Raw genomic sequence first — 27,854 nt, 5'->3', positions numbered from 1 at the left:
TCTGTCACCCAGGCTGGAGTGCAGTGATACAGTGATAGCCCATCGTAACCTTGAACTCCTAGGCTCAAATGATCCTCCGACCTCAGCCTCCTAGCAGCTAGGGCTACAGGTGCTCCACCATGCCTAGCTAATTGCTTTATTTTTGTGTAGAGATTTGAGGGGTCTCACTATGTTGCCCAGGCTGGTCTTCAACTCCTGGCCTCAAGTGATCCTTCCACCTTGGCTTTCCAAAGTGCTGGGATTACAGGCATGAGCCCCTGCACCATGCCAGCATGAGCAAATTTATACCTATTACTAATATTTTAGACCTATTTGGGTCTAGGCTTGACATAATTCTGCCACCTTTTACTATTCTAGATCCCCATCTCACTCAGAGTAAAAGCCTCCAAGTCTTGAAAATGGCTTGAAAGGGACATTTCTGGCCCCTGTTACCTCTCTGACCTCACCTCTATTCCAGTTACCCTGGCCTCTTGCTGGTCCCAGATCACCACAGGCACACACCCACCTCAGGACCTTTGCACTTGCTGCTTCCTTCTCCTGTAAAGGCCTCTGCCTGGGTGACTGCATGGCTTGCTCCCACATCTCATTCAGGCCTTTGCCCAAGTATCTCCTTAGTGTGGCCTTCTCGACCTCTGGCTCATCCTGTCATTTCCCGTTCTTGTGTTATTTTTCTTCATAGCACTTATTTAATTTTTTTGTGTGTGTTTCCCTTCCTCCAATAGGGTGTAAGGCCCGTAAGCATAGGGATTCTTGTCTGTTTCCTTGGCACCTAAAACCATATCTGGCACATGGTAAGCACTCAGTAGATGTGTTGAGCATACGAATAGATGGATGGAGGAGCTATCTGCTTAGCACTTGGCGCTTTCAGTCCTTATTACACCACCACCATTTGTGGTGGTACCTCCAGTTATAGGAAAGGAAATTCAGGCCCAGAGAATACAATGTCTCTCTAGGAAGTGGCAGGGATCATCCTCAAACCTAACTCTGTTGGTCCCAAACTCAGTACTGTCCAGTGGAATACTTACTGATAGCCTGTCCTCTTCATCCCTTTTCTAGCCCCATCACGATGAGAGGGAATTTTTCCTCTACACCAGCAAAGAGAGAGGAACTTTGGTCCAGGCACTATATATTATGTGCATACTATCTTGTAATCATCCTAGAAGAGCTACCTCAATGCCCAAACTTTAGGTGAGAAAAAAGTTTAGTAGTTAACAAAAGACATAATCAATAGAGTGAAAAGGCAACCCATGGAATGGGAGAAAATATTCGCATACCATAAATCTGGTAAAGGATTAATATTCAAAACATATAAAGAAGTATAACTCAACAACAAAAAATAATTTTAAAATGGACAAAGGACTTAAGTAGACATTTTTCCCAAGCAGACATACAGCTGGCCAATAAGCACATGAAAACATGCTCAACATCACTCATCATCAGGGAAAAGCAAATAAAAACCACAGTGAGATACCACCTCTAACCCATTAGGACAGCTACTATCAAAAAACCAGAAAATAACAGGTATTGGGCAGGATGTGGAGATGTCGAGATAGTAGAACCCTTCTACACTGTTGGCAGGAACATAAAATGATCCAACCACTATGGAAAACAGTATGGGTTCCTCAAAAAAATTAAAAATAAGATTTACCTTATGATCCAACAATTCTTCTGGGTATAAATCCAAGAAATTGAAAGTAAGTTCTTGAAGACATATTTATATACCTATTATTCATAGTAGCATTATTCACAATAGCCAAAAAGTGGACACAACCCAGGTGTCTATCAACAGATGGGTCGATAAACAAAATGTGGCATAGACATACAATGGAATATTATTCAGTCCTAAAAAGAAAGGAAATTTTGACATGTCCTACAATATGAATGAACCTTGAGGACATTAAGCTAAGTGAAATAAGCCAGTGATAAAAGGGCAAGTACTGTATGATTCCACCTATACTCAGAGTAGTCAGATTAATCGAAGCAGAAAGTAAAATGGTGGGAGAGAGGGAGATGGGGAATGGGTACAAAGTTTCAGTTTTGTAAGCTAAAAAAGAGTTCTGGAGGTGGATAGTGGTGATGGTAGCACAGTGCAAATGTACTCAATACCACTGAACCGCACTCTTAGAAATGGTTAAGATGATAAATTTTATGTTGTGTATATTTTATTACAATTTCAAAAATTAAGATTAAAAAAGATAAGTAATTTGTTTAGTGTTAACCCAGTTCAAGGTTGCAGGTGGACTTTAGGTTTGTGGGAAGGGACCACACACACGACTATCGAGTTAAAAGTTTCTCATGAAATTAACTTACTGTCAGCAAGGTAACCATATAGGCAGATCTGTCTCCACATGGCCTTGGCTTTCAGGGTGACACTGACCATGCAACAGACAGTCTGCCAGATCTGAACAGCTTAGTTCCTGATGGACTGCCATCATTTTACACTCGGTACACAGCCACCATCATGAAGAGCTTAACTCTATTTTTGTGCTTCATTAAAGGGAATGTTTGTAGCAGTAGTGGGCTCTCCTCCCCAGCAAGGCCCTGCCCTTAGGTTCCTCTAGGATATGAGACAAATGATTCATTTGTCCTTATCTCTATTTTCTAAATCATAAAAGAAATTTGGCTCTGTACAAAGTTGGCTTTTGGGGGGTGGGGCGGACAGAGTCTCACTCTCTTGCCCGGGCTAGAGTGCCATGGCATCAGCCTAGCTCACAGCAACCTCAAACTCCTGGGCTCAAGCAATCCTTCTGCCTCAGCCTCCCGAGTAGCTGGGACTACAGACATGTGCTACCATGCCTGGCTAATTTTTTTCTATATATTTTAAGTTGTCCAGCTAATTTCTTTCTATTTTTTTAGTAGAGACAGGGGTTTCGCTCTTGCTCAGGCTGGTCTCGAACTCCTGAGCTCAAACGATCCGCCCTCCTCGGCCTCCCAGAGTGCTAGGATTACAAGTGTGAGCCACTGCGCCCAGCCCAAAGTTGGCTTTTTATAAGTAGTTTTTAAGTGTCCTGTGGAAGTCCCTTTTAAACTAAACATAAAATGTGATGAAACCTTTTGTAAAGCAAGTTATGTTTCTCAAAGGTTTGAATATTTGTATTTAATTTTCTGGAATTTACTATACCTACATGCAGGGATTATTGTATCATGTCCCCTTCATTGAACTGTGTGGGCTTTGGAATAGATCTTGTTCATATCCTGCCTCTCTCACATTCTGGCTGTGTTACCTGGATGAAATCACCTAATGCTCTGAGCCTCAGTTTCCTCCTCGGAAAAATGTGTATATATAGTGATGCCCATCTCCAAGGGTTCAGACCAAGACTAAATAATGCTGCCTGTAGAGCATTCAGTGTATAATAGAAGCTTAACTCCTTTTTATAAATAGTCTGCCGGTGTACTTGGTGCAAGTTTTGCTCTAAATCTATCTTTCTGAAGATTTTACTACTCTTAACTTATTTAGCACTTGTGTATTTAATCACTTGCTACTTGCTACTTTTGAGAGTGCCAGAAAGGAAACACCAGAGAGGTTGGTAACCTCAGTTTGCCCTCGGTCTTTTTTATCTCCTTAGGAAATTAAGTGTTAAATCCATTACAAATCCTCGGTACCTGGACAGCTTGGGAAACCCATCAGCAAACGGCCTGTACGATTTAGCTTTGGGCCCTGCGGATTCCAAAGAAGTGTGCTCCACCTGCGTGCAGGACTTCAGCAACTGCTCCGGGCACCTGGGCCACATTGAGCTCCCGCTCACAGTGTACAACCCTCTCCTCTTCGACGTACGTACCTCCCTGGATGCGTGGGTCTCAGGGCTGCTCGTGGGATGTGTGAGTGTGGCCTACCCCCCACAGGATGTGTCTGAGGAGGTTAAGCTCCAGACACTGGGAGTGAATGCGTTCTTTAGAATGAGATTTAAAACGTGGGGGAGCCAAATACAATTACTTCCACATGCCCTGTAGCCCTAACTAAACGAGTTTCAGTTTGATTCCAGTTGAGAAGAGCCACAGCTTGATTCTAATCGTGGGCAGGTGGGGGAGTGCTCAGATGAACACCCTGCACCTTTTGTTGCAGGGGCTTTGTGCTCTTTAGAAACCTAGGTGGCACCTTCCTGGTAATAGAGGGAACTTAAGTGTTCTCAAGGCCTCCCTGAGCCCTTCAGGTGGATCCCTGGGCTCCTGCTTGGTGGTAGGAGAAGCAAAGCCCCGGCAAGCCCGACAGTAAGTTCAAAATGAAGCTACTGTCTAGAGTCCTTCTTGTACATGTTCAGCTTTCTATGTCAGGTAACCTAACTGCCAGGATTTTTTTTTAAGCTACACAGATCATGGTATACATGGACATGGTTTTTGTCAGTTAATCATATTAAAGAAAGAGAACTATCTTTGTTAAATAATTGATATAAAGTAAAGATACTCCCCCTACCTCAGGTCCTACACCCAAAGTAAATTTCAAATTTTAATGGATTAAAATGAAACCATAGCAGGGTGTGGTGGCTCACGCCTGTAACCCTAGCACTTTGGGAGTCCAAGGTGGGAGTATTGCTTGAGACCAAGAGTTCAAAATCAGCCTGAGCAACATAGTGAGACCTTGTCTATACAAAAAACAATTTTAAAAATTAGCTGGGCTTGGTGTCATAGCCTTTAGTCCCAGCTACCTGGGATGCTGAGACAAGAGGATTGCTTGAGCCAGGAGTTTGAGGTTGCTGCGAGCTATGACCATGGCACGGCACTCTAGCCTGGGTGATAGAGTGAGACTTATCTCTTAAAAAAAAGAAAAGAAAAAAAAGAAACCATAATGGAAAATAGAAAGTAGTATATATCTAGTTTTTAGGGTTGAAAAGGGCTTTCTAAGCATATGGGCTTAAGTGAAATTCTTAAAGGAGTACACTGACTACATAAAGACAAAACTTGGGAATACACAGAAAATTATCATGACTACTATGTCTCTTTTTAATATCCTGTTTGTTTTTATTCCCTCTCCAGAAACTCTACCTGCTGCTCCGGGGCTCTTGTTTAAACTGCCACATGCTGACTTGTCCCCGGGCTGTGATTCACCTCTTAGTCTGCCAGCTGAGAGTTCTAGAAGTCGGGGCCCTACAAGCAGTCTACGAGCTGGAGCGAATTCTGAACAGGGTAAGTATGTAGTGTCGGTCACAGAAATCAGGAAAGCCAAAGTGGTGGGGAATAAATGATGTTTGTATGTTGTTTCTAGTTACTATCCTAATATTCACCAGAATGTTTGACCTTTATCTCATAACTGAGTACCAATAGCTAGATATGAAAATGTGAAACTTTAAGAGTAATTGAAGAAATATCATTGAAAACAACAGAGAAATACCATTTTATTCATTAATGAGCTTTTCATTGCTGGACTTGTTATTCGATCAAGGTTTATAGATTGCTTTTGATTGTTGCTTCTCTTTTGGTCTATTTTATTATAGAATGTTTTAATGTAGAAAATTCTTTTTCAGCCAGGCGTGGTAGCTCATGCCTATAATCCTAGCACTCTAGGAGGCCAAGGCAGGAAGGAGTTCAAGACCAGCCTGTGCAAGAGCAAGACCCTTGTCTCTACAAAAAATAGAAAAATTAGCTGAGCATGGTGGTGCACACCTATAGTCCCAGCTACTTGGGAGGCTGAGGCAGGAGGATCACTTGAGCCCAGGAGTTTGAGATTGCTGTGAGCTATGATGATGCCACTGCACTCTAGCTGGGGCAACAGAATGAGATTCTGTCTCAAAAAAAAAGAAAAGAAAAGAAAATTCTTTTCATGATATTGACTTTTTTGAAGACCCAAGGCCAGTTGTATTATAGGATTTCTCACCTTCTGGATTTATCTGATTATTTCCTCAATAGATTCACATTTTGACAAGAATACAACCTTGTAATATAGGATACTTTGTATTGTATCATTTTAGGAAGAACGTGATCTCAGGTTGTCCTGCTATTAGTAATGCTAAGTTTGGTTACTCTTTGGGGGTTTTTTTGTTATTTTTTATTGATACATAGTAATTGTACATATTTATAGTGATGGTGTAATACAGATAATGTATGGTGGTCAGATGGGGCAATTTGCATATCCATCACCTCAAACATTTGTCATTTCTTCATGTTGGGAGCATTCGATATCCTTTTTCTAGCTATTTGAAACTATATAATACATTATTGTTAACTATAGTTATTCTACAGTTCTATAGAACACTTCCTATCTAGCTGTAATTTTGTGTCCTTTAACAAATATCTTTCTCCCTATACTTCCTAGCCTTTAGCATCTTCTATTCTACTTTTTACTTCTATAGGTCAACTTTTTTTTTTAGCTTCCATATGTGAGTGAGAACATGCAGTATTTAACTTTCCGTGCCTGGCTTATTTCACTTACTGTAATGTCCTCCAGTTCCATCCATGTTGTTGCAAATGACAGTATCTCATTCCTTTTTTATGGCTGAAAAATATTCCATTGTGGATATACCATATTTTCATTATCCATTTGTCTGTTGTTGGAAATCTAGGTTGATTCCATATCTTGACTATTGAGTATAGTGCTGCAATTAACATGGGGGTGCAAATACATCTTTGATACGATGGTTTCCTTTTCTTTAGATGAATACTTAATGGTGGGATTGCTGGATCATATGGTTGTTCTACTTGGAGTTTTTTGAGGAACCTCCATAGTGGCTGTACTAGTTTAAATTCCCATGAACAGTGTGTAGGAGTTCTCTATTCTCTGCATCCTCACCAGCATTTGTTATTTTTTGGTTTTTTGATAATAGTCATCCTAACTAGGGTGAGATGATAGCTCATTGTGGTTTTGATTTGCATTTCCCTGATAATTAGTGATGCTGAATATTTTTTCATATTTTTATTGGCCATTTGTATGTCTTTTGAGAAATGTCTGTTCAGATCATTTGCCCATTTTTAAATCAGATTGTTTATTTTTTTGCTCTTGAGATGTTTGAGTTCCTTATATATTGTGCGTATGAAACCCTTGTCAGATGACTAGTTTGCACATACTTTCTTCTGTTTTGTAGGTTATCTTTTCACATTGTTGATTGTTTTCTTTGCTATGCAGAAGCTTTTTAGTTTGATGTAATTCCATGTGTTTATTTTTGTTTTTGTTGCCTGTGCTTTGAGGCCTTATTCATAAAATCTTTTCCCAGACCAATATCCTAAAGTGTTTCCCTTGTGTTTTCTTCTAGTAGTTTTACAGTTTCAGATCTTACATTTGGATCTTTGATCTACTTTGAGTTGATTTTTTTATAGGATGAGAGGTAGTGGTCTAGTTTCATTCTTCTGCACATAGATACCCAGCTTTCTCGGCACCATTTATTAAAGAACCTGTCCTTTCCCCAGTGTATGTTCTTAGTACCTTTGTTGAAAATCAGTTGGCTATGAGTATGTGGGTTTACTTCTGGATTCTCTATTCTCTTCCACTGGTCTATTAGTCTATTTTTATGCTGTGCTATTTTGGTTCCTATAGCTTTGTAATATATTTTGAAGTCTGGAAGTGTGATTCCTCCATCTTTGTTCTTTTTGTTCAGGATTACTTTGGCTATTTGGGATCTCTTACAGTTTTTATTTTGGATTTCTTTGGATTGTTGTTGGTATTTTGATAGAGATTACATTGAATCTGTAGATTGTTTTGGGTAATATGGTCATTTTAACAATATTAGTTCTTCCAATCTCTGAGCATGGGATGTTTTTTCATTTGTTTGTGCCCTGTTCATTTTCTCTCATCAGTGTTCTGTAGTTTTCCTTGTAGAGATCTTTCATCTCCTTGGGTAAATTTATTCTTAGGTATTTTTTTTATAGTTATTATAAATGGGATTGCCTTGTTAATTTCTTTTTCACCTAGTTCGTTTTTTGTGTATAGAACTACTACTGATTTTTGTATGTTGATTTTGTATCCTGTAACTTTACTGAATTTATTTATCAGTTCCAAGAGTTTTCTGGTAGAATCTTTAGGTTTTTCTGTGTATAAGTTCATGTCAGCTGTGAACAGTGACAATGTGGATGCCCTTTATTTTTTTTTTTCTCTTGCCTAATTGCTCTGGCTGGTTACTTTTGGGTAAGGTGGTGATCATTAGATCTCTCTAATGTAAAGAAATATTTTTCTTTTCCTAATTAGTATTTATTAATACTTCAGGCTTTCTGGTGCTATTAAAAATACCTTATTTAAAATTTCATTTTCTGCTTGTTGGTATATCAAAATATTATTCAATTTTTTTTTAAATGTGGCAACCTGGCAAAATTGTCTCATCAATTCTGATACTTTTGATAGATACTTTTATATTTTCAGCACAATCATATCATCTGCAAATACTGGCAGTTTTGCTCCTTTCCAATCCTTAGTTTTGGGGGTTCTTTTGCATACATTATTTTGGTGACTAAGATCTATATTACCATGTTAAAGTGGTAGTAGGCATCCTTGTCTTGTCTCTTGTCACAAAGAGCAAGTGTTTCCCTTTCTCCTTCCCCTCCGTCTTCCTGGATACTTCAGTCCTAAAGGCATTAGCTGCTTACAGCAAGGTGGGATTCCACATAGAGGCGTGGTCCAGTGTGGTGTCTGAGCACCAGCGGGGTGAGGAAAGTATCTGTGGGGAGGGTGTCCCAGCACAGGGGCTCAACCTGAGTATGGTGAGAGGGGATCCCTGCACATATGAGCAGCCCCATAAGGAATGCCAGAGCTCAAATAGCATGAGGAGGATGTTCGTTTAGAGATAAAAGCTCCTCATGGGTCATGTCTGCCCAAGTCAGGTGAGAGGGTGGCCCTACGTGGGATACATGAGCCCAAATACGGCAATGAGAGGGTCCACAAGGAGGATGGACTGGTGTGGGTGTGAGCCCAAGTCCTAAAGACATTGGATGGGTAGAGCAAGGGTGAGAGGGGTCCGTGTAGAGGAGTGGATGACAGCAGAGATAGAGTGGTTACATACAGGGAGAGGGATTGATTGAATGAATACATAAGTTAAGGGTAGTGGGGGCCAGATATCACACTATCAGCAAAGAGAGTTACAAATATACAAAGGAGAAGACATAGAGTTAATCCTGTACTGTTGAAGTGGAATTAAAAGTATCAGTGTGAACTGTGGTGTGTGTATACACATGTATTTTCCCCTGGCTCTATCCCTGGGAAGGTCTTGGAGCAGTGGTCCAAATGAGCATACCTAGCACCCATAGCGTGGCTTCTAAATACTGTTTTCCACTAAAAGAGCTTCTTGGAGAAATGGCTGATCTAGGGCTGGGACAGAGAAAGTACAAGACCAGCCTAGATAGAACATGCGCAAAGAGTGATGGGACATGTCAGAAGGACACAGGAGCCTCTGTGAAGGGCTCACACTGTGCCCAATCTAGCACAATTTGAGCTTCAAAATAAATGACAGTAGTAAAAGATTATGACCCATTGCATGAAGTAGGAGTCCATGAACTCCATGAGTTCATACTGTTATAAAAGGAAAAATGAACTGAATGACTGAAAGTTTAAGTAACAGGCTACTTACACACTTTCAAAATACTGCAACTCCCTCACATACACACAGGTAATCTTTATTAATTTCAAAGGTTGGTGGAGGAGAAGAGTAACTGTATAGTAGAGAAGCCTAGCAGTCAGTCACACCCTTACTCAAGTGGTCAAAGTGAACATCACCTGTTGGAACAGGTTGAAATCACTCACCACCTCATACAATGCAGTGAGAACAGAGCATCACTTCTGGATATTCCTGCCAAAGATGCATCAGCTGAATCTGATTATGAGGAAACATCAGACACACCTAAATTGAGGGATTTTCTATGAAACTCGCCTTTAATCTTCAACAGTGTTAATGCCTTCAAAGTTAAACACTAAGCAACTATTCTAAACTGAAGGAGACTAAAAAAAGACGTGACCAGTAGATGTAATGTAACAGGTGGCTCTGAACTGGATACTCTTGCTATGAAGGACATTTTTAAGGGAATTGGCAAAACTTTAATGGTGTATGTGGATAGATGGTAATAATTTGTTAATGTTGATTTACTGTTTTTGATGACTGTATCATGGTTGTATTGGAGAGTGTCCCTGTTTGTAGAAAATGTTCACCAAAGTATTTGGGGCTGATAGACCATCAGATCAGTAGTCTACTCTCAAATGGTTGTCCCCAAAAGAGATTTTTGGAAATACTTGTAATTTTTCTGTAAGTTTGAGATTGGTTCAAAATAAAAATAAATTGTACCAAGAAAGTAGGGAAACCTTTCAGTATTTCACCAGTGTTTACTGAGCATTTGTAGTCTTTTTTAGCAGATTAGGAAGCTCTTATCTTACTGTAATAGCTGAATATTGAACTTTATCACTTTTTTATTAATAGTATCTATGAAGATTTTCAGGTAATTTGTCTCCTTTTTAAGCAGGTAACATGGTGAAGTTACTTGATTCCTTTTCTGATGTTAAACTAATCTTGAGTTCCTGGTATATACCCAACTTATTCATGATACATTCCCTTTTTAATATGTTGCTGGATTTGATTTCCTAATATTTTGCTTAGGATTTTTACATCTGTAATTAGTTTGGGTATCTAGATTATATCAGCTTCATAAAATGAATTACAGAATTCTTTCTTTCTCTCTCTTTAAAATGCTTTGAAAGAATTTGTGGAAGATTGGAGACATAGTATGCCAGCAGGGCAGTGCCACACATTTCTCTTTAGCAGTTGTCCTCACGGATGTCCAGGGACTAGTCTTCTGTGGCTCCCCGTGTGACTGACTGCTCGAAAGCAAAAGAACAAGATCGTATCAGTGGCTTCAGGAGCCACCCTGGCCTAGAAGCCACATGTCCAAAAACGGAATTGATATCCTTTGTGACAGTTCCATGGGCTGGGCTTCCTGGGACCCTCAAGGATATGCTGATTTAGGACTCAGGGAAGCTCAGAGCTGGGGTTTCCCCAGGTATTTGTAGTTCATTCATAGTCCTGATGCAGTCTAACCAACCCGATTACTTTTACCATCAGCAATGTTGCCTAATGACACAACTGACATTTCCACTTACAATCACATCTCCAGGGGAACAGAGCTAAAAAGTTAACTCAAGGTCAAATTTGTCCAAAAGAGTGATTGAAGAGGGTGAAGGGAGAGAGAAAAAATTTTCTTAAGCTTTTACTCAGTTATATTTTTTTAGGAATCTGTCCGTTTCATCTAAAGTTTAAAATTTATTGGCATGAAATTATTTATGGTACCTACACTCTTAAAAATTTTTTCATAAATATACTCATAAAAATGCATTAATCATATGAACAATTTAACAAATAGTTACAAAATAACCATCTGTAAGATACCCTTCAATGTCAGCATATTGTCCATGTCCCCGGAAACTCTCTCCCGTTCCCGTGTTCCCTTGTGTACTTATTTTTGACAGTTTGTTTGCCATTGTACTTTAAGAATTCTTTGTGGGAATAATCATCTGAGGCACAAGATAATGCTGCCTTCCTCTAAAGAGGATTCTCATTGCTTCTTGGCGGCACTACCAACCATAGTCCAGGTTCAAAGATTAAAGCTCCCTGGACTGCCCGAATGATTGCAGGAAGGCTGGTAGTTCCTGAGGCTATAGCCCTTTGAGTTCCCAGCTTTCTGTTTTTGTGTGTTGAGGGTGGGGAGTGATGATTTCCTGTTAGATTCCTATCCTTGCACTAGCTTTAGGCTTTTGGTTTTTTTTGAGATGGGGTCTTGCTATGTTGCCCAGGCTGGAATGCAGTGGCTGTTCACAAGCACAATCGTAGCTCACTGCAGCCTCAAACTCTTGTGCTCAAGTGATCCTCCTGCTTCAGCCTTCCAAGTAGCTGGCACTACAGACATGTGCCACTGCACCCGGCTTAGCTTTAGGCTTTGATTTCTGCCTCCTACACCATTTGAGAGCTTCAAAATATGTTCAGAAGTACTGAATTGGAAAAAATACTCAAGGCCAGGGCGGCCATGTCACAGAGCTTCAAGGAGCATCATGGACATCTGTGCCAGTGTCTTCCCCAGGGGCACATGAGTACGCTGAACAATGCCATATATCAGCACACATGTGGCATGCATGCTCCTTGTCCTCGCTAGATTCCTGTTTCTCCTTCCATGTGGCCTGGTTATTCCTCATTGTCTTGTCAGCTCTTCAGAGCGTTAAGATTTTTAAAATATTTTAACCTGTCTTGGTTCCTTGCAGTCTTAGGTGTGATCTGAATGATCTAGCCCACTGTTACTGGAAGCAAGATGTTCTCTTGTTTGATTGATTGATTGATTGATTGATTGATTTAGAGACAGGGTCTTGTTCTGTCGCCCAGGCCAAAGTACAGTGGCAATGTCGTAGCTCACTGCAACCTCAAATTCCTGGGCTCGAATAATCTTCCTGCCTCAGCCTCTCAAGTAGCTGGGATTGCAGGCGCGTGGTAGAATGCCTGGCTAATTTTTCTGTTTTTTGTAGAAATGAGGTCTTGCTCTTGCTCAGGCTGCTTGTTTGATGTTTTAACAGCAATGTTGCCTTGCTGTTTTGAAAATGCAACACAGCAGACATGGTTTATTTTACTCCCCTCAGAATAATCTCTTCCACCCTTGAAGAGCCTCCTGCAGTAATATGGCCCTCTGCAGTTACATGGTTTTCCTCTTTGTTTTTCAGTTTCTAGAAGAAAATGCTAATCCTTCTGCCTTCGAAATTCAGGAGGAGTTAGAACAATACACAGCTGAAATCGTGCAGAACAACCTCCTGGGGTCCCAGGGCGCACATGTGAGTTATCACTGTCTCTTCTCCCATAACTCTGTTTTCAGCCTAACTGTCCTAGTTCCCTCTGCACTGTCATTGCTTACACTTTTGGCTTCCCAGAGTTGATTGCATTTGAATCCCAAGTCTGCCTGTTAATGGGGCCTATGACTTCACAAATTACACAGCTATCCCCAAGTGTCCATTGTCTCATCTCTAATGCCTGCCTGCAGGACTGATGAAAGGGTTAGGTGACGTCAGGTGGTTTAGGTATTTTTAGGTACAGCATCCAGCAAACATTCACTTTTCTCTCTCCAGCACTTTCTGCCTCCACCACTGCTACCTCATCCTCCCCGCCATAACACCTGTGTAAGTAGTAGTAATCTGCTCAATGAATGAATAAATGGATAGAGTAGATAATCAGCCCACAGTACTAATCTTCAACTCTGATTCACCTCGTGCCCAGGTGTCACACCAGAGATTCTGAATTAAGTAGTCTGGGGAAAGGCCCAAGTGGGGGTTACAAAAGCTCCTAGGTGGTTCCTATTTACACCAGGCTTAGAACCACTCATGTGGCCGGACTGTGGATGTGCCTCCTTCAGAACTCTGAGGGCCATCTGAGGGAAGCCAGCTGCATCCCCAGAGGTTTGTTTTAAAAATTATAGTAACTAGCATTTATTGAGTACTTACTGTATTCCTAGCCTCCTACTGCATTCATGATCTCTTTATCTTAGTAACAGCTTGCTGAGATGGTTAAACCATTCTTATTCCTACATTATAAATGAGGAAACAAGACTTAAAGAGGTCACTCAGTAATCAGCCAGGCTCAGCTATGTTAGGGTTCTGTGGAAGATTTTGTTTAAGAAAGTGGGGAAAGCAGTGTTTCCTCTGGTTAAAATTAACTTGAAAATGAATACATATGGGATTCTCCTCAAAATGGCACTCTAAAGTTCTCTGACTTTTTTTAACAGGTAAAAAATGTGTGTGAGAGCAGGAGCAAGCTCATTGCTTACTTCTGGAAGGCACATATGGCTGCGAAGCGATGTCCCCACTGCAAGTAAGTATTGGGGTGCTTGCCTTTCCCTTCCCCCAGGCGAGAGGTCTCTGGCCAGTCACTCAGAGCTACTATTCAATGTCTTATTGGGGTTTTTTTCTCTCCTCAATCATAACTGCCCCGTTCAGGACTGGGCGGTCAGTTGTCCGAAAGGAACACAACAGCAAGTTGACGATCACATTTCCAGCCATGGTGCACAGGAAAGCTGACCAGAAGGACCCAGAACTCGTGGGTAAGCAGGCTGGGTCCTGGGAGGACCTCCTCCGCCATGTTTCTCATACATGGCCGTCAGATGTGTCCTAAACCTTGGGAGTACCTGGTCCTCTTCGGCACATGTTTCCCAGCTGTGTTTGGGATGGGCCAGTGGCGGGACAGTATCCAGGTCAGGGGTTGGCAGGGATCCTGGCGAGCACCCCGCCCAGGCCTCGCACAGGAGAACTGCGGGCGGGGCTGCTTTATGAGGCAGTGCCTCACAAGTGCTTTTTGCCTCAAGTGGTCATTTTTCTGAAAGAGTTTTGAGGAAAAAATTAAGAGATTCACTTGGCAAATATTTCGAAACATTTTATGGTAAAACAAGTGTGGATTTATTTTGGAGTAAAATGTAAGTGAATCATTTTTAGGAAAAACTGTACGAATTCAGCAAAATGTTAGCAGGCTCCTGCAGGCTGCTCCTGGCTGTCCATCCAGATCCCGGGGCTGGAGTCCCCTCCTCGGCCTTGCTCGCTCTTACGGGGACTTGGAGAATATTTTGAGAGACTGACTTAGTACTCCCACTTTTTAATATTTGTAGTTATAGTCTTGTCTAAGCATACTTTTTGGTTTTTATTCTTAAGTGGTGAAGTACTGAGACCAGTACCTACTATGCACTGTGGGCTCTGTAGATGTTAACTGTTCAGTTTTTATTATATCATCAACATGCCAGGGTAGAAAAAGCACAACCTGCTATTGACACTTGGCTCTGCTGTTTATTCTGAATGGCTTAGAGAGGCTACTTTTGGAGCTTTGGTTTCCAGCTCCATAGAAAGGCGATAATAAAGCCTCTTGCCTAGAGTTGAGGAAATCACATGCACGAAAGTTCATAGCAGATAACGTTGCTAGACCTTTTTCCAGGGCTTGAACATAGAAAAGGCAGGGAAATAAGTCCCCCTCCTGGAGATGCATGATGTATCCTTAAGACTCTGGCAAGACCTGGAGTTAAAACCCTGTTTATAATCTTTTAATAAAACTTGTATTTTAGAATGGTTTGAGACTTCAGAAGAGTAGCAAACGTTTTACAGGGAGTTCCGGTATACTCTGCTTAGTTTTTCCTAACGTAACATCTTAGCACACCGTGATGCATTTGTCAAAACTAAGAGTTTAACACTAGTACAACACTGTTATCTAAACTACAGACTTTATTTGAATTTTGCCAGTTTTTCCAGTAGTTTCCTTTTTATGTTCCAGGGTCCAATCCAATATAGCACACTACATTTAGAAAGCCTGTTTAATTTTATTTAATGGTTATCAGTTAATACCTCAAGAGTAGATTTTTCTATACTTACCTATTAAATAACACTTAAAACAATTTTTTCTTAATACCAGTTGGGATTTGCTGCTGTAGCTCTTAGGATGCCTTAGAAAATGTTCATAGATCAAGAACAAAGAAGGTCAGGATTCTAAGAAGATCACTGTTTCTTTGGGACAAATGGCCAGCAGCGAAGTAACCTTTCAATGCCTTTGCCAAACCTGTTCCTCTGAAAAAATCTTTTATTGTAGCCATGAGAATATAATGGTGCAACCTAAAGTCTGTGCATTAGAAACAGGTAGACAGTAGTCCTTGACAGCTCCAGGATTGGGTTTTTAGTATTTTACAAACATTTACTTTTTGGGCAGTCAGCATCGTGCCAGGACTGTATTTGTGAGCACTATGCCTAGAGAGAGACCACACCATATGGCCTCTGCTCTCAGAAGGGGCTGCTGGTGACACAGATCAGGAACTGCAGGGAGCCGGTGGTATGGAGGCAGGTGAGCTCTGAGCATGGATCTGACCACGTTCCTGGTACGAGAGGGACCCAAGAAGTAAGGCCTGCGCCTAAATGGTCCCCATGGACTAGTGATCCCATGAGGAGTGCCATGACTTGTGAAATGTTACTCACACTTCCTGAGCCCCATGTGGCACATTAGCATTTAAAATGAGAACTCTTATAGCAGAGATACTCCCGGCAGCCACTGTAATCCAATCTTCCCAGGTTATTTGACCTCTGAAGCCCATTTTCATATGGCTGCCCTTAACGAAAGAAACTCACATTGTAGATGCTCTGAAATCCCAGCTAGGCAGATTTTGCTGTTGCAGGCTGCAGAGGTGTCTTGGTAGGAGAGGGTGCAGTGTGTGTTAGAAGGTGGCCTCCCACAGGTCTCTTCGGACGCTTTAAGATGCCGTGATTGAACAACTCTGTCTTCATGGTGCCTAAACTGCAGTGGGGGCACTGCTGGGACAAGAGCTGGGGAGATTCGACCAATCTTCCTCAGCCTTTCAAACCTGCTTAGTGGGAGAGAAGGTGCAGATACTCATTTCCAGAAATGCCCACCAAATTGGTCTTTAGGTTAATGGGATCTGTTTTTTCCCACTGGACATAAAGAAGTTTTCTAATGCTGTGGTTATCCCTGAAGGTCAAAGCCATTCTTCAATTGCATTAACTGATTGAAATGTTTTGCCCTTATGGATATTAAAACTTTAAATGCACAGACTCCCTGATGTAGCAATTCTGTTTCTATGACTTTATCCTAAGGAATTAGACTACCCACATGATTGTTTAAATAGTTTCAAATTGGATGTGACTAAATGCCTATTAATAGAGACTAGTTAAATAAATTAGAGTGCATTGTTAGTTAATATATATTTATAATATATATATAAAAATATATCGGCCGGGCGCGGTGGCTCACGCCTGTAATCCTAGCTCTGGGAGGCCGAGGCGGGTGGATCGCTCGAGGTCAGGAGTTCGAGACCAGCCTGAGCAAGAGTGAGACCCCGTCTCTACTAAAAATAGAAAGAAATTATCTGGCCAACTAAAAAATATATATACAAAAAAATTAGCCGGGCATGGTGGCTCATGCCTGTAGTCCCAGCTACTAGGGAGGCTGAGGCAGTAGGATCGCTTAAGCCCAGGAGTCTGAGGTTGCTGTGAGCTAGGCTGATGCCACGGCACTCATTCTAGCCCGGGCAACAAAGTGACACTCTGTCTCAAAAAAAAAAGAAAAAAAAAAAGAAAAAAAAGAAAAAAAATATATAGTTAATTGTTATCCAGGTCAGAGATTTCTCTGAAAACTTGTAATGACATATCCTCTGCAGATTATAAAGAAACTAGTTGGACAATTGGCAGTAGAATAAAGCTACATTTTAAGAAAAGTGTAGCAAAAGGCAAAAGTGTGGGATTTTTAAGTATAGATTATCTTGGGTTATTTTGAACATCTATATTTGAGTCATTGACTTTTTAGCATTTGCTATGTGCTAGATACTGTGTCAGGTGTTAGGAACACAGACAAGACATAGATCCTGCCCTGATAAGTACAAAAAAGGGAAAGTTGAGCAATTTTTAATTTCAGCAAATGCATCCCAGAAAAAAATTGATAGTTTTGAACCTAAAGGACCACATGGCTTAATTATCTTTGTGAGTCAGCTAAATGCCTCCTGAATGGCAGCCCCAAGTCTGGTTTTCTGATTTAATGTAGGCATAGCTGGCAGATACTGTCCAGAGTGATGTTGCTTAGTCTGAGAAACCAAGATCAAGTCTATCCTCACATACCAGTATGATACTTATAAAAATAAATCAATATCTATTTGCCCATGAAAATGTTCACACTCATTGTATCCATCATTCTACTTATGTTAACCTTTCTGGTAAAAACTGTGTACATAAAGTTATTTATCATAATGTTACTTATAATAGGAAAAAATTGGAATCAATGCAAATGTCCAACTATGAGAGTATGATTAGGTAAATCAGGAAACATCCTCAGTGGAATATTGGTTAGCCAGTAAAAGCAGTGGCCAGGCACAGAGCTACATTGGAAATGCTCACAAGATGATACTAAATGAGCAAAGTAGTATACAAAATAAATCCACACTTAAAGTTACAATTATGTATAACAGTTGTATAAACCAAAGGACTAGAAAAGAATATATAAAAGTGACAATAGTTATGTTAATGTGATGAGATGGGGGAGTGATATTGTCTTTTGCTCTGTTTTTTTAGGTTTTATCCTATAGCCATATTGTTTTCTTTACTAAATTGCAGGGGGAGTAGGGAATCCAGGGCTGAGAATATGCCATCCTAGAGATTGATTTTTGTGGCCAAATTACAGACTTTGCAGGGTGGGGACAAAGAATTGATAAATCCCATTGTAGAAGGAGTACCTGTTACTGATTGACTGTTCTTTGATTTTCGTCCTCGGCTCTAGGAATTGAGGATGCTCAGATGGGAAAACGAGGGTACCTGACACCCAATAGCGCCCGAGAACATCTTTTTGCCCTTTGGGAGAGTGAAGGTACTGTACTAAACTAAAGAAATTGCCCTTATCTTCTCCAGGCTTTAGTTTCCTGAGCTCACTAACTCTGCCTATTATTTTTATTTTTTTTATGTTGTGATTATTGTAACTGTCTTCTGAAATTGATCTAGAGGTTGGAGGAGGGCTTCAGGGTACACTGACATTGAGGCCTCATAGAGTAGGGGTAGTCATACCCAGCATCAAAAACTTGCCAATTATTGTAACTGAGCCTGGTCTTCAAATGGCAATTGCAGGTGGGCCTCGCTTAGTACAGGCTGACATATTTTTAGAAGGTTCAGCATCATAACTCACCTTGTTTTAAATGCCCATAAGTAAAAGCCTTTTTTAAGATTCTGTGAATCAAAGAATGAATTCTGCCTTCTTTTTTAGTTAAGATTTTTATACATTTCAGTTCCCTCCTAAAAGGGAAATCCCTCAGTCCCTTTCGCGTGTAGGATAAAACCTGTACAGCATATTCAAACTCCTCTGTCATACACCCTCTGAGAGTGTGTTCTGGAACACTGACCATAACCTCTGTGTAATAAGCACTTACAAATGAACATAATGTTGAAGGAATATCAGAGAAAAAGCATTCAAGTCAGTATGATCATTTATGTGGCAGGTCCTAACACATTTTATAAATTTTCTCTGAGCATATTTTTAAGTCACTAGAAACTTAAAATATAGCTTTGATCCACAGAAGATCCCTTCTTGGCAGCACCCACGTGGGGAGGTTTTTGTTTTGTTTTGTTTTTAAGGAGGCTAACTTTTTTTTTGTTTAATTTTTTTATTTCAATGTTTTTTATAAATACCAAAGTAATAAATATTTGATGTATATGGGTGTGTGTTAAGTTTAATAGTCCAAGAGGGTAATTAAAACAAGGGAAAGATACTGATTGATAGATTTAAATGATCTCTCTGGCTTATGTATTTCAAATAGGATTCTTTCTGAATTACCTTTTCTCGGGACTGGATGATGTTGGCACGGAGTCCAGATTCAACCCCAGTATGTTCTTTCTAGATTTCTTGGTGGTGCCGCCCTCAAGGTAACGTCTTCTAATTAACTTATTTCACCTGAAAAAGGTGTTTTGGGTTTTTAAAAAAATTATCTAAAATGTCAAGAAAAGGTTTCTTGAGGAACTGAACCCTGACCCCTAGGAGAGGTGGAAGGGGCGGAGCGCTGAGAAACAAAGCAGCAGTTCACTCCAGGTTCCGCGTGGCGGGAGTCCTCTCCTCTCCATGTGTTGTGAATGCGATAGGAATGTTGGTGGTTCTGAGCGTGGTGGGGTGTGTTGCCTCCAGTAGGCATGGGTGAGCGGCTGAAGAACACAGCCCTCCCTCATGCTAAACATTCATTGATTCCACATGTCCCCCTGCAGGTATCGCCCTGTCAGTCGCCTGGGGGACCAGATGTTCACCAATGGCCAGACGGTGAATTTGCAGGCCGTCATGAAGGACGTCGTTCTGATTCAAAAGCTTCTGGCATTGATGGCCCAAGAACAGAAGCTGCCATGGGATGTGGCCTTGCCCACCACCAATGAGGTCAGGGCTGCCCTGGTGCTGATGGCATAGCACACACACTTAGTTCTAGCTGTGCGGTGTGGATGCAGACGCTGTCAGTGCTGGGATGTTCTGTGCAGCTGGCGGCACCCTGAGTAGGAGCTATGGGCTTGGGAGGCACCTAGTGAACGTCAGGGGGACAAGCACGGGCCTGAGCATGGAAAGGTCTGGGTTCTGCTCTAGGTTCTGCCCCTAATGACAATGCCTGATGACCTTAGTTGACTCACTAATTTCTTGGACTATTCTCCACTGTAAAAATATGTATGGTTTGTGTTGAGATTTCACACCTAAGCTATTCTGGGCCACAAGCTGTTGGCAGCTCTATAAGGAACAATCTACTTCCCTTGGGCTCTAGAGTGTCCCTCATGGGTCACAGTACTAGAGCTCTTATCACCTGGCTCTGTTTTGGGCTCATTAATGATTTGGGCTCATTTGGGTAAGGAAGGCAATGTTGTGGGTGGGAATTTTCCATCATAGGACAATCTCAGCTAACATTTCCTGAGCCCCTTCGGTGTGCTAAGTCCTGTGCTACATCGTCAGTGGGCATAAAGACGAATTGGGCGCTCAGAAAGCTTGCTAAGGTCACTAAGATCCTTCTCAGCTCTGAAACGCTCTCTGGATTCAAACAGGCAGGGCTGTCTCCAGCCTTGGGTGGAGGGCAAACAGACAGAGCTCTTAGACTGCCTGCTGCTGGGACACTCCTGTCACAAGGTGGTGCCACTGTCTCCTGCATACTTAGCTTTGGGTCGTCCAGCCTTTCTCCTTGGAGCTTTCTTTGGTTTTGCTTAAGTTTTCTGATAAGCCAGTGGAGGTGTGCTTTTAAAACTCCTTAGCATAAGAGAAATCTGCCATCTGCATGCCTTAGTCCAGTTTAGGAGAGAAGACTGTAGGATAACCGTGTCCAGTGACCAGGGCTGGGAATTTTATTTTGATGTATCTTAAAAATAGGGCATCCCCTCTGTCAAACAGAAGCTTGGTCTCTGCAAGGACAGCATCCTCTCTGATTCCTAAGTCATAGTCCCCTCCTTCCCTGTGATTGAAACACAAGTTCTTGTTTCTTCCCCACCTTGCTTTGGTGTTCCCTGCTCATGTCAGCCCCTGCCAGGCGCTGTGTGGGCACTGGGGATATGCCAGTGAGATACGGTCTCACTAGCTTCACAGGTAACCATGTGGCCCTGAGCCCAGTAATGCCATAAACAGTGAGTTAGGGCCCCTGTCATTAGGTAGGTGATTGTCTCTCCCTGTGAGGCTCCTTTAGCCAGAAGGGACCCTGAACGTTGCATGTAGAAATACATTTGTTTTCTTTGTAAGTAAAGAAGACGCGCCTGTATTCCTCAGGGTTGAGGACAAACCCACTTCATCGCTGTTGGGCTCTCAAGACATTCTCATTTACTGGATCTTTTCTCACCTTCACTCCTCCCACTCTGACATGCTGACGGGTTTCGTTTCTCATCTGACCATACTGGAGGACATGGGACCATGTCTGTTTCCTTATGTCATACTGAGCCAGATTGGGCCAGTAGGTGGTGCCCTAAGGCAGCTTAAGGCCTCTGTATTTCTGTCCCCTGGGCAGGTAGGGGGAGAAGAGGAGGAGAGAGAGCCAGGGGCAGAAGTATTAAAAAGGATTGGTTAAATATTCCAGCGAGGCTTGGCAATCAGCCAGTAACTTGACATAGCCCAGTTGGGGACCCACATCTTAACTGATGACATAGAATATCTTGTGGCAGACATTTTTCCTTTTAAGTAAAAGGAAATGCAGGTTCTACCTGCATTTTTATAAGTGCTTTGGATCAAGTTTTTCCAAGACTGTAAATAAAGCTCAGTTATCTGGCAGGTATGGAAGAAAAGTATTGATGTGGGAAGGACTTCTAAGGTTGCCTTAGGACCTAGATATTAAGACATTTGGCATCAGCAAATGCCTCAAGGAAGGTGCCTGGTTGGCCAGGCCTGGTGACTCACACCTGTATTCCCAGCACTTTGGGAGGCCAAGGCAGGAAGATCGCTTGAGCCTAGGAGTTTGAGACCAGCCTGAGCAACATAGTGAGACCCAATCTCTACAAAAAATTAAGAAGTTAGCCAGGCGTGGTGGTGCATGCCTCTGGTCCTAGCTACATGGGAGGCTGAGGCAGGTGGATCACTTGAGCCCAGGAGTTTGAGGTTGCAGTGAGCTATGATCATAACTCTAGTTGGGGCAACAGAGTGAGACCCTATCTTAAAAAAAAAAAAAAAAGAAGAAAGAAAGAAAGGGGCCTGCTTACAAATTTTGAATTCATTTTACTACTTGACAGAGATAGGGTGGTAAATATGTAATGGGGCTGATGTTTTATTGACATATACTTCAACTGGCTTATTAGTACTTTTGCCTCTGATCACCTTCAGAGGATATAAAGGCAAACTACAGAGCTCGTCGTTGTCAGAGTTAGGGTAAGAAAGAAAAATAAAACCAAGCCAGGCCTTCTGGAGTTTTTTTCCATCATGCATGTTTTCTTGGTTTTATCTTCCCAGGAAAAAGACTCTTCGATTGCTACTGACCGATCCTTTTTAAGTGCACTTCCAGGCCAGTCCCTCACAGACAAACTTTACAACATTTGGATTCGCCTTCAGAGTCACGTCAATATTGTGTTTGATAGTGAGATGGACAAATTAACACTGGAAAAGTACCCAGGCATTAGACAGGTGAGCAATAACCTGCTAGCTGAAGAGGGTGAATAATAAACATGTTTGTAATGAAACAAGAAAATAGTAAGCATACTTGAATTTTTTTTAATGTTTTCTATGGACTTTTTTCTCCATGAAGATCCTAGAGAAGAAGGAAGGCCTGTTCCGAAAGCACATGATGGGAAAGAGAGTGGACTACGCAGCCCGCTCGGTCATCTGCCCAGATATGTACATCGGCACCAACGAAATTGGAATTCCCATGGTGTGTGTGGAGGGGCTCCCTTGCTCCTGGTGGGCGGGGGATGAGATTGCCGGAGAGGGCTGGGGGAGGGTGTGTAGCAGATTGTGGTGGCTCAGCTGGGGCTAGCTTCTGCTTCTTCCCCGATAGCCCACGTGGAGGGGACTTGAGACTTTGTGATGGCATTATTCTTACTCCTTGCCAGGCCTCCAGACACCTTCTGCCCACTCAGGAGACCCATGCCCCAGGGCTCTAAGGAGCCAAACACAGGGTGTTCCAAATCCTTGCCCACATATCTCCCCCCTGCCCACCTAGGCCTAGTCTTTATTTTTTATTTATTTATTTATTTATTTTTTGGGACACAGTCTCACTTTCTTGCCTGGGCTAGAGTGCCGTGGCATCAGCCTAGCTCACAGCAACCTCAAACTCCTGGGCTCAAGCAATCCTCCTGCCTCAGACTCCCGAGTAGCTGGGACTACAGGCACTTGCCACCATGCCCGGCTAATTTTTTCTATTTTTAGTTGTTTGGCTAATTTCTTTCTATTTTTAGTAGAGATGGGGTCTCGCTCTTGCTCAGGCTGGTCTCAAACTCCTGAGTTCAAGTAATCCTCCCACCTCCCAGAGTGCTAGGATTACAGCCGTGAGCCATCACGCCTGGCCTGGCCTAGTCTTTAAACCTTCCTTGTCACATTGAATACGTGACAGGAGAGGACGCGGACAAGGGGAATTGCAGTCCCGTGTGCTTTCCAGGCAGCAGGCAGATGTACCCTTGGCTCCCAGGGAGGGGAAGGAGAGAGAGCCCCCAGAGAAGAGGGGTGTGTGCATTGTCCGCCCCTCCAGTTCCTCCTGGGCATAAGCCGCTCCTCCCATCCACCCATTAGTGTTCCTCTGGGAGCCAGCGTCATTTTCCCACTTCCCCCTGGCTCACGCAATGGTGCTCATTAGCAGCAGCCCTTTAATCGACTTCCTCCTTAATGGGCCTTGAGGTCAGTAATGTGAAGATGGTTTAATTCCCTCCGTGGAGAGTCTCATTTCCTTGCACACCAGCCGCTGCACGGCTCTCACCGTGTGGTGATGAGCAGAGCTGAAGTGCTTGCATCATCCTGTGTCCGTGCTGCCTGTCTCTCTGGTGCATTTGGGCTTGCTGGGCATGGCATATTGGGACAAGGGTTGGAGAAGGCTCAGTCCTGTGCCTGCTGCCTCTCGGGAACCATAGTCTTTGCATCCAAAAGCTGTGTCAATGGGCAAGGAACAGCTTTGGGAAGCCCAGTGGTGACATTTATGAGTCTGAGGCCTTGAGGAAAGGCCCACTGCCTGTTTGTTGCTCTCTCCGGACAGAGGACAGGGGCCACCGCTGTTGGCTTTGATCTCATGATGCCTAGAGTGTCCCCAGACTTAGGAGAGACCTTTTGTGTAGCCTCTCTACCTTCATGAGGTGTTAGGCCTCTCTTTCTCGGGTTTTGATTCGTTTTGTAATGGCTCGTCCCCTGAGGAGAGACTGTGAAGTCATCGCTCTGTCTACTCCAAGTGGCCCCAGGTCTCAGGGCCATGGTGGCTGGCCTGGGATTAAGTGTTACTCACAGGGTGGCCGGGAAGAGCAGAGCTAGTAGAACTGCCTCTGGCACCTTGGAGCGTAGCCTTCCCATAGAGCACTGTCGACAGGTGTTAGGGGAGCAAGGAGGTGAGATAAGTTCGGGCAGTGAGCTGGAGACCCAGCGGTGAAGCACACAGACTGGCGAGCATGCTCCCTTGTAAAGCGACGTTTGATGTTCGGGGGTAGGGACAAACAGTAAACTAATGAACAAGTGCGTAAATGCTCTGTCAGACGGTGGTAAGTGCATCAGCAACAGTAGAGCAGGCTTGGGCTGGGGAGGCACCTAGACCTGGACAGAGCTGCACAAGTTCCTTTATGGAGGACTTGTCAGAGTCTTTGGTATATTTGTGTGCATTTCGAAGCATCAGGGGTTTATAATATTCAGTAGCTCTGACTCAGCCAGGGACCTCATTTTTCCTGGAGTGGATCACAGGCCTAGTGTTGAACAGAGCACACTGTTTTCTCGCATATCAGAGGACCACTTGGCTTTAATCTCAAGCCCCACCTTGATTGTGGTGGCTGCCTGAGTTACTGAGATTCTTATGCCATGTCTGGGCTCAGGGAAAGTGCCATGATCAACTAGTCCTGTCTGCTGGGGTGGAGGAGGGGTGCAGGGGTATTCCAGGACTGGTATTTGCTCCCTGTCTCATGTGAGTGCCCCACGCTTTGTTGCCTTCTGTGGGGGCTTTGAATTTATTAGAAGACAAGGAAATGAAAGTTTAGAGTGGGTTAAAAAGAATTCTAATGTATAAACTGCAACACTTAAATTACTTCCTCAGACTGACTCTGCTAGAAAAGGAAGCCCAAGCTATTCCCTTTAGGGAACAAGTCTGGCAAAATGGCTCTGTGCAGAAGGCAGGCAGGATGCTGCTTTACTCACTGAAAGGCCTTCTCGGCCACGTCAGATAGCTCCTCCACGTCTTGAGGGAAAAGTCACACAGCCTGTGGAGTCAGAATTAAGGACTATAAGACCTTTTTCCTGCTCACCCTGAATTTCTACATCCATTCCTTGTTTCTAGGTGTTTGCTACAAAACTGACCTACCCTCAGCCCGTTACCCCCTGGAATGTTCAGGAACTGAGGCAGGCAGTCATCAATGGCCCCAACGTGCACCCGGGAGCCTCCATGGTCATCAACGAGGATGGCAGTCGCACAGCCCTGAGTGCCTCGGACATAACCCAGCGGGAAGCCGTGGCCAAACAGCTTCTGACGCCAGCCACGGGGGCACCTAAGCCCCAGGGGACAAAAATTGTGAGTAGTGGGCAGGTTTGGCCAGGGACCCAGCCAGTTGCCTGTGACTGCCCTGTGAATGCTGGCTGTCAGCTATGGCTCCAGTGAAGGCTGCCACACAAGTGCATCCCCAAGAGGAAGCTCCCCCACGTGGGTGTCCTCTAGGTGCGTTGTGGAGCTCACCTTGTCTCCCAGCTGGAGCCTGCCCTCCTAGGGCATGGACGCCATGATTCAAGCTGCATTTGGCCATCCCACACTGTGCACAGTGCTGGGCACACATCGGGTACTAAGAAGCACTCTTTAATGACTGATTTGTGATCTCAGGGGAGGAGAATTTGCTGGCCTTGAGCAGGGCTACTCAAAAGCCAATGCTAAGATCAGCAGCAGCACCTCTGGAGCTTGAGACATGGAAATTCTCCCCCATCGTCTCTACTGAATTAGAATCTCTGGGAATGGCGGTTTGGTAGTCTTTCTTTAACAGACCCTCCAGAGGGTCTTCCTGCATGCTAAAGTTTGAGAACCACTCTTTGTCAAGGAAACGCTCTGTGCCAGTGATAACCGACAGCTGACAAGTTGGCCATTGCTAATGCCTGCCTGTAGTGCTGTGTTAAGGGATCCCTGAGGCTCTTTCTAGATTCCACTGGAAAGAGCATGTGTTTGACCAGCAGTGTTGCTGAGGGTGTGAGATCAGTGGGTGACAGCGTTTGTGTCTGTGTCAATAGCAATTCCTGGTGGGGGGCATTGGGTGGGGAGTAGCAGATGACCAGACAACAGTGGCGGAAGTTGTTGGAGGGAAATGGATTCAGTTTGAATGTGACTCACAAGGGACTATCCGGAGTCAAGAGGTGACTAACTGGGTGTTCCTAACCCATCTGCACAGCTGGAAGGCCTTGCCCTTCCCTCTCTGCACCGCATGGCAGACCAGCCCTTCTTTAGCACTGGGTTCAGCTCCAGAAAGTTCCCATCAGCCATGAAGGAACTCTGGTGGAACAGAGAGGGAAAGGAAGTGCTCCTGGCCTTGTCTCAGTGGCTCTTGGTACCCGTTGTTCTTCACCACAGGGCCTCTCCCCTTCCTCTGGTTCTCGCAGCTCTCCTGGGGTAGAGCAGTAACACCCAGTTTTCTGCTTTGGTGACAGACACACATGCAGACACAGATCAAGTCACCTGTTTTGTTCTCTTCTAGTGCATGAAATAAGACTTGTCTTTTGGTTCATAAGATTGTTCTGCCTTTCTTAAGTGCCTGGTATTTTGCTAGAAGCTGTGTGAGGAATGCTAAAAAAAGCAAGGTGTATCTTGCTTAACTTTTGGTGAGGCCAAGCAAATATGAAATGACCTTTCCTGTTAACTCAGTCAATATGTGAAGCAGTCTCCTCTCAGTAGGATACGACGAGAGGGCAATTGAGAGAGGAGAGAGCCGTAAGGGACCAGGAAGTGCTAAGGTGCCACTGAATGCTAGCGCTTGCCAGTCTCTATGGACGGGACCCCTGCCACCCTGCAGCTGACAGCATGGTGGGGGGACTGCCAGGAAATGAAGGTGTAAACGTATAACCTGCTGCTAAGGGGTGTGGCGCACACCATAGGGAGCAGCGATGGCATCCTGTGACTCTGTGCACAGGATGCTCAGGAAGAAAGGGGACTTCTTCCTGAGTGTTTGGAGAGAATGGCAGGGAGAGTTTGGAGTCATCGGGAGGTGGCTGTGAGCAGGGTGTTGGGCCAGCCCGAAGGGCTGCAGGGGAAACTGAGGGCAGAGAACTGCTGTTTCCTCAGGTCTCAGCAAAGCCCTCATTCCTCTAGGGTCAGATAGGAAACATTTCTAGCTTCATGGACCATACAGGCTCTGTTGCAGCTACTCAGCTCTGCCCCATAGTGCAAAAGAAGCCACAGGCAGTGTGTGGATGGATGGGTATGGCTGTATTCCAATTAAACTTTATTCACAAAGCCAGGTGGCCGGCCGGAGGACTGCAGTTTGCCACTGCCCAAACCTGTATTAGGTGTTCCCACCACCCTCAGCGTCCATGCTCATCCCTCTACCCCTTGTAGCTCTCATGGCACTGTGTTGTCACTGCAGTGCACCCGTCTCTCCGCCTTTGAGTTCCTCGATCCCATGAGTGCTCTCCCGGCGCCCAGCGTGCAGGAGGTACTTGGGAAACCGTGAGGAGTGCACAGATCCAGGTTGAAGTGTGGGAAGCTCTGCGGTGTGAAGACGTGGTCTGCGGGCAAAGACACGGTGTGACTCTAGGAAAGAAAAGTGGTTCCTGCCTCAGTACTGGGTCTAAGGATGATCAACTTTATTTCCCCAAATCTCAATAATG

At 43.6% G+C, this 27,854-nt stretch overlaps 1 protein-coding gene across 5 annotated transcripts in view; it reads left to right on the top strand.

The window, feature by feature from the left end:
• Positions 1–27,854, top strand: part of POLR1A (RNA polymerase I subunit A) — a 104,983-nt gene that overhangs the window by 2,017 nt on the left and 75,112 nt on the right. For all 5 annotated transcript variants that reach the window (XR_006734749.1, XM_045550010.1, XM_045550009.1 and 2 more), the window contains exons 2-12: positions 3,567–3,771; positions 4,972–5,121; positions 12,602–12,709; positions 13,654–13,739; positions 13,865–13,968; positions 18,177–18,263; positions 19,204–19,309; positions 19,643–19,805; positions 22,329–22,499; positions 22,621–22,743; positions 25,333–25,563. Coding sequence is in view for 4 of the 5 variants with exons in the window: in XM_045550010.1 (XP_045405966.1) it covers positions 3,567–3,771; positions 4,972–5,121; positions 12,602–12,709; positions 13,654–13,739; positions 13,865–13,968; positions 18,177–18,263; positions 19,204–19,309; positions 19,643–19,805; positions 22,329–22,499; positions 22,621–22,743; positions 25,333–25,563 (1,534 nt within the window). In the remaining variant the exon portion in view is untranslated. The remainder of the gene's footprint in view (positions 1–3,566; positions 3,772–4,971; positions 5,122–12,601; positions 12,710–13,653; positions 13,740–13,864; positions 13,969–18,176; positions 18,264–19,203; positions 19,310–19,642; positions 19,806–22,328; positions 22,500–22,620; positions 22,744–25,332; positions 25,564–27,854) is intronic.

This window comes from Lemur catta, chromosome 4 (genome assembly GCF_020740605.2).
Source record: "Lemur catta isolate mLemCat1 chromosome 4, mLemCat1.pri, whole genome shotgun sequence".
Taxonomy (NCBI): Eukaryota; Metazoa; Chordata; class Mammalia; order Primates; family Lemuridae; genus Lemur; species Lemur catta.
The sequence above is the reverse complement of the archived record's forward strand: the minus strand, read 5'-3'. Positions and strand labels throughout refer to the sequence as shown.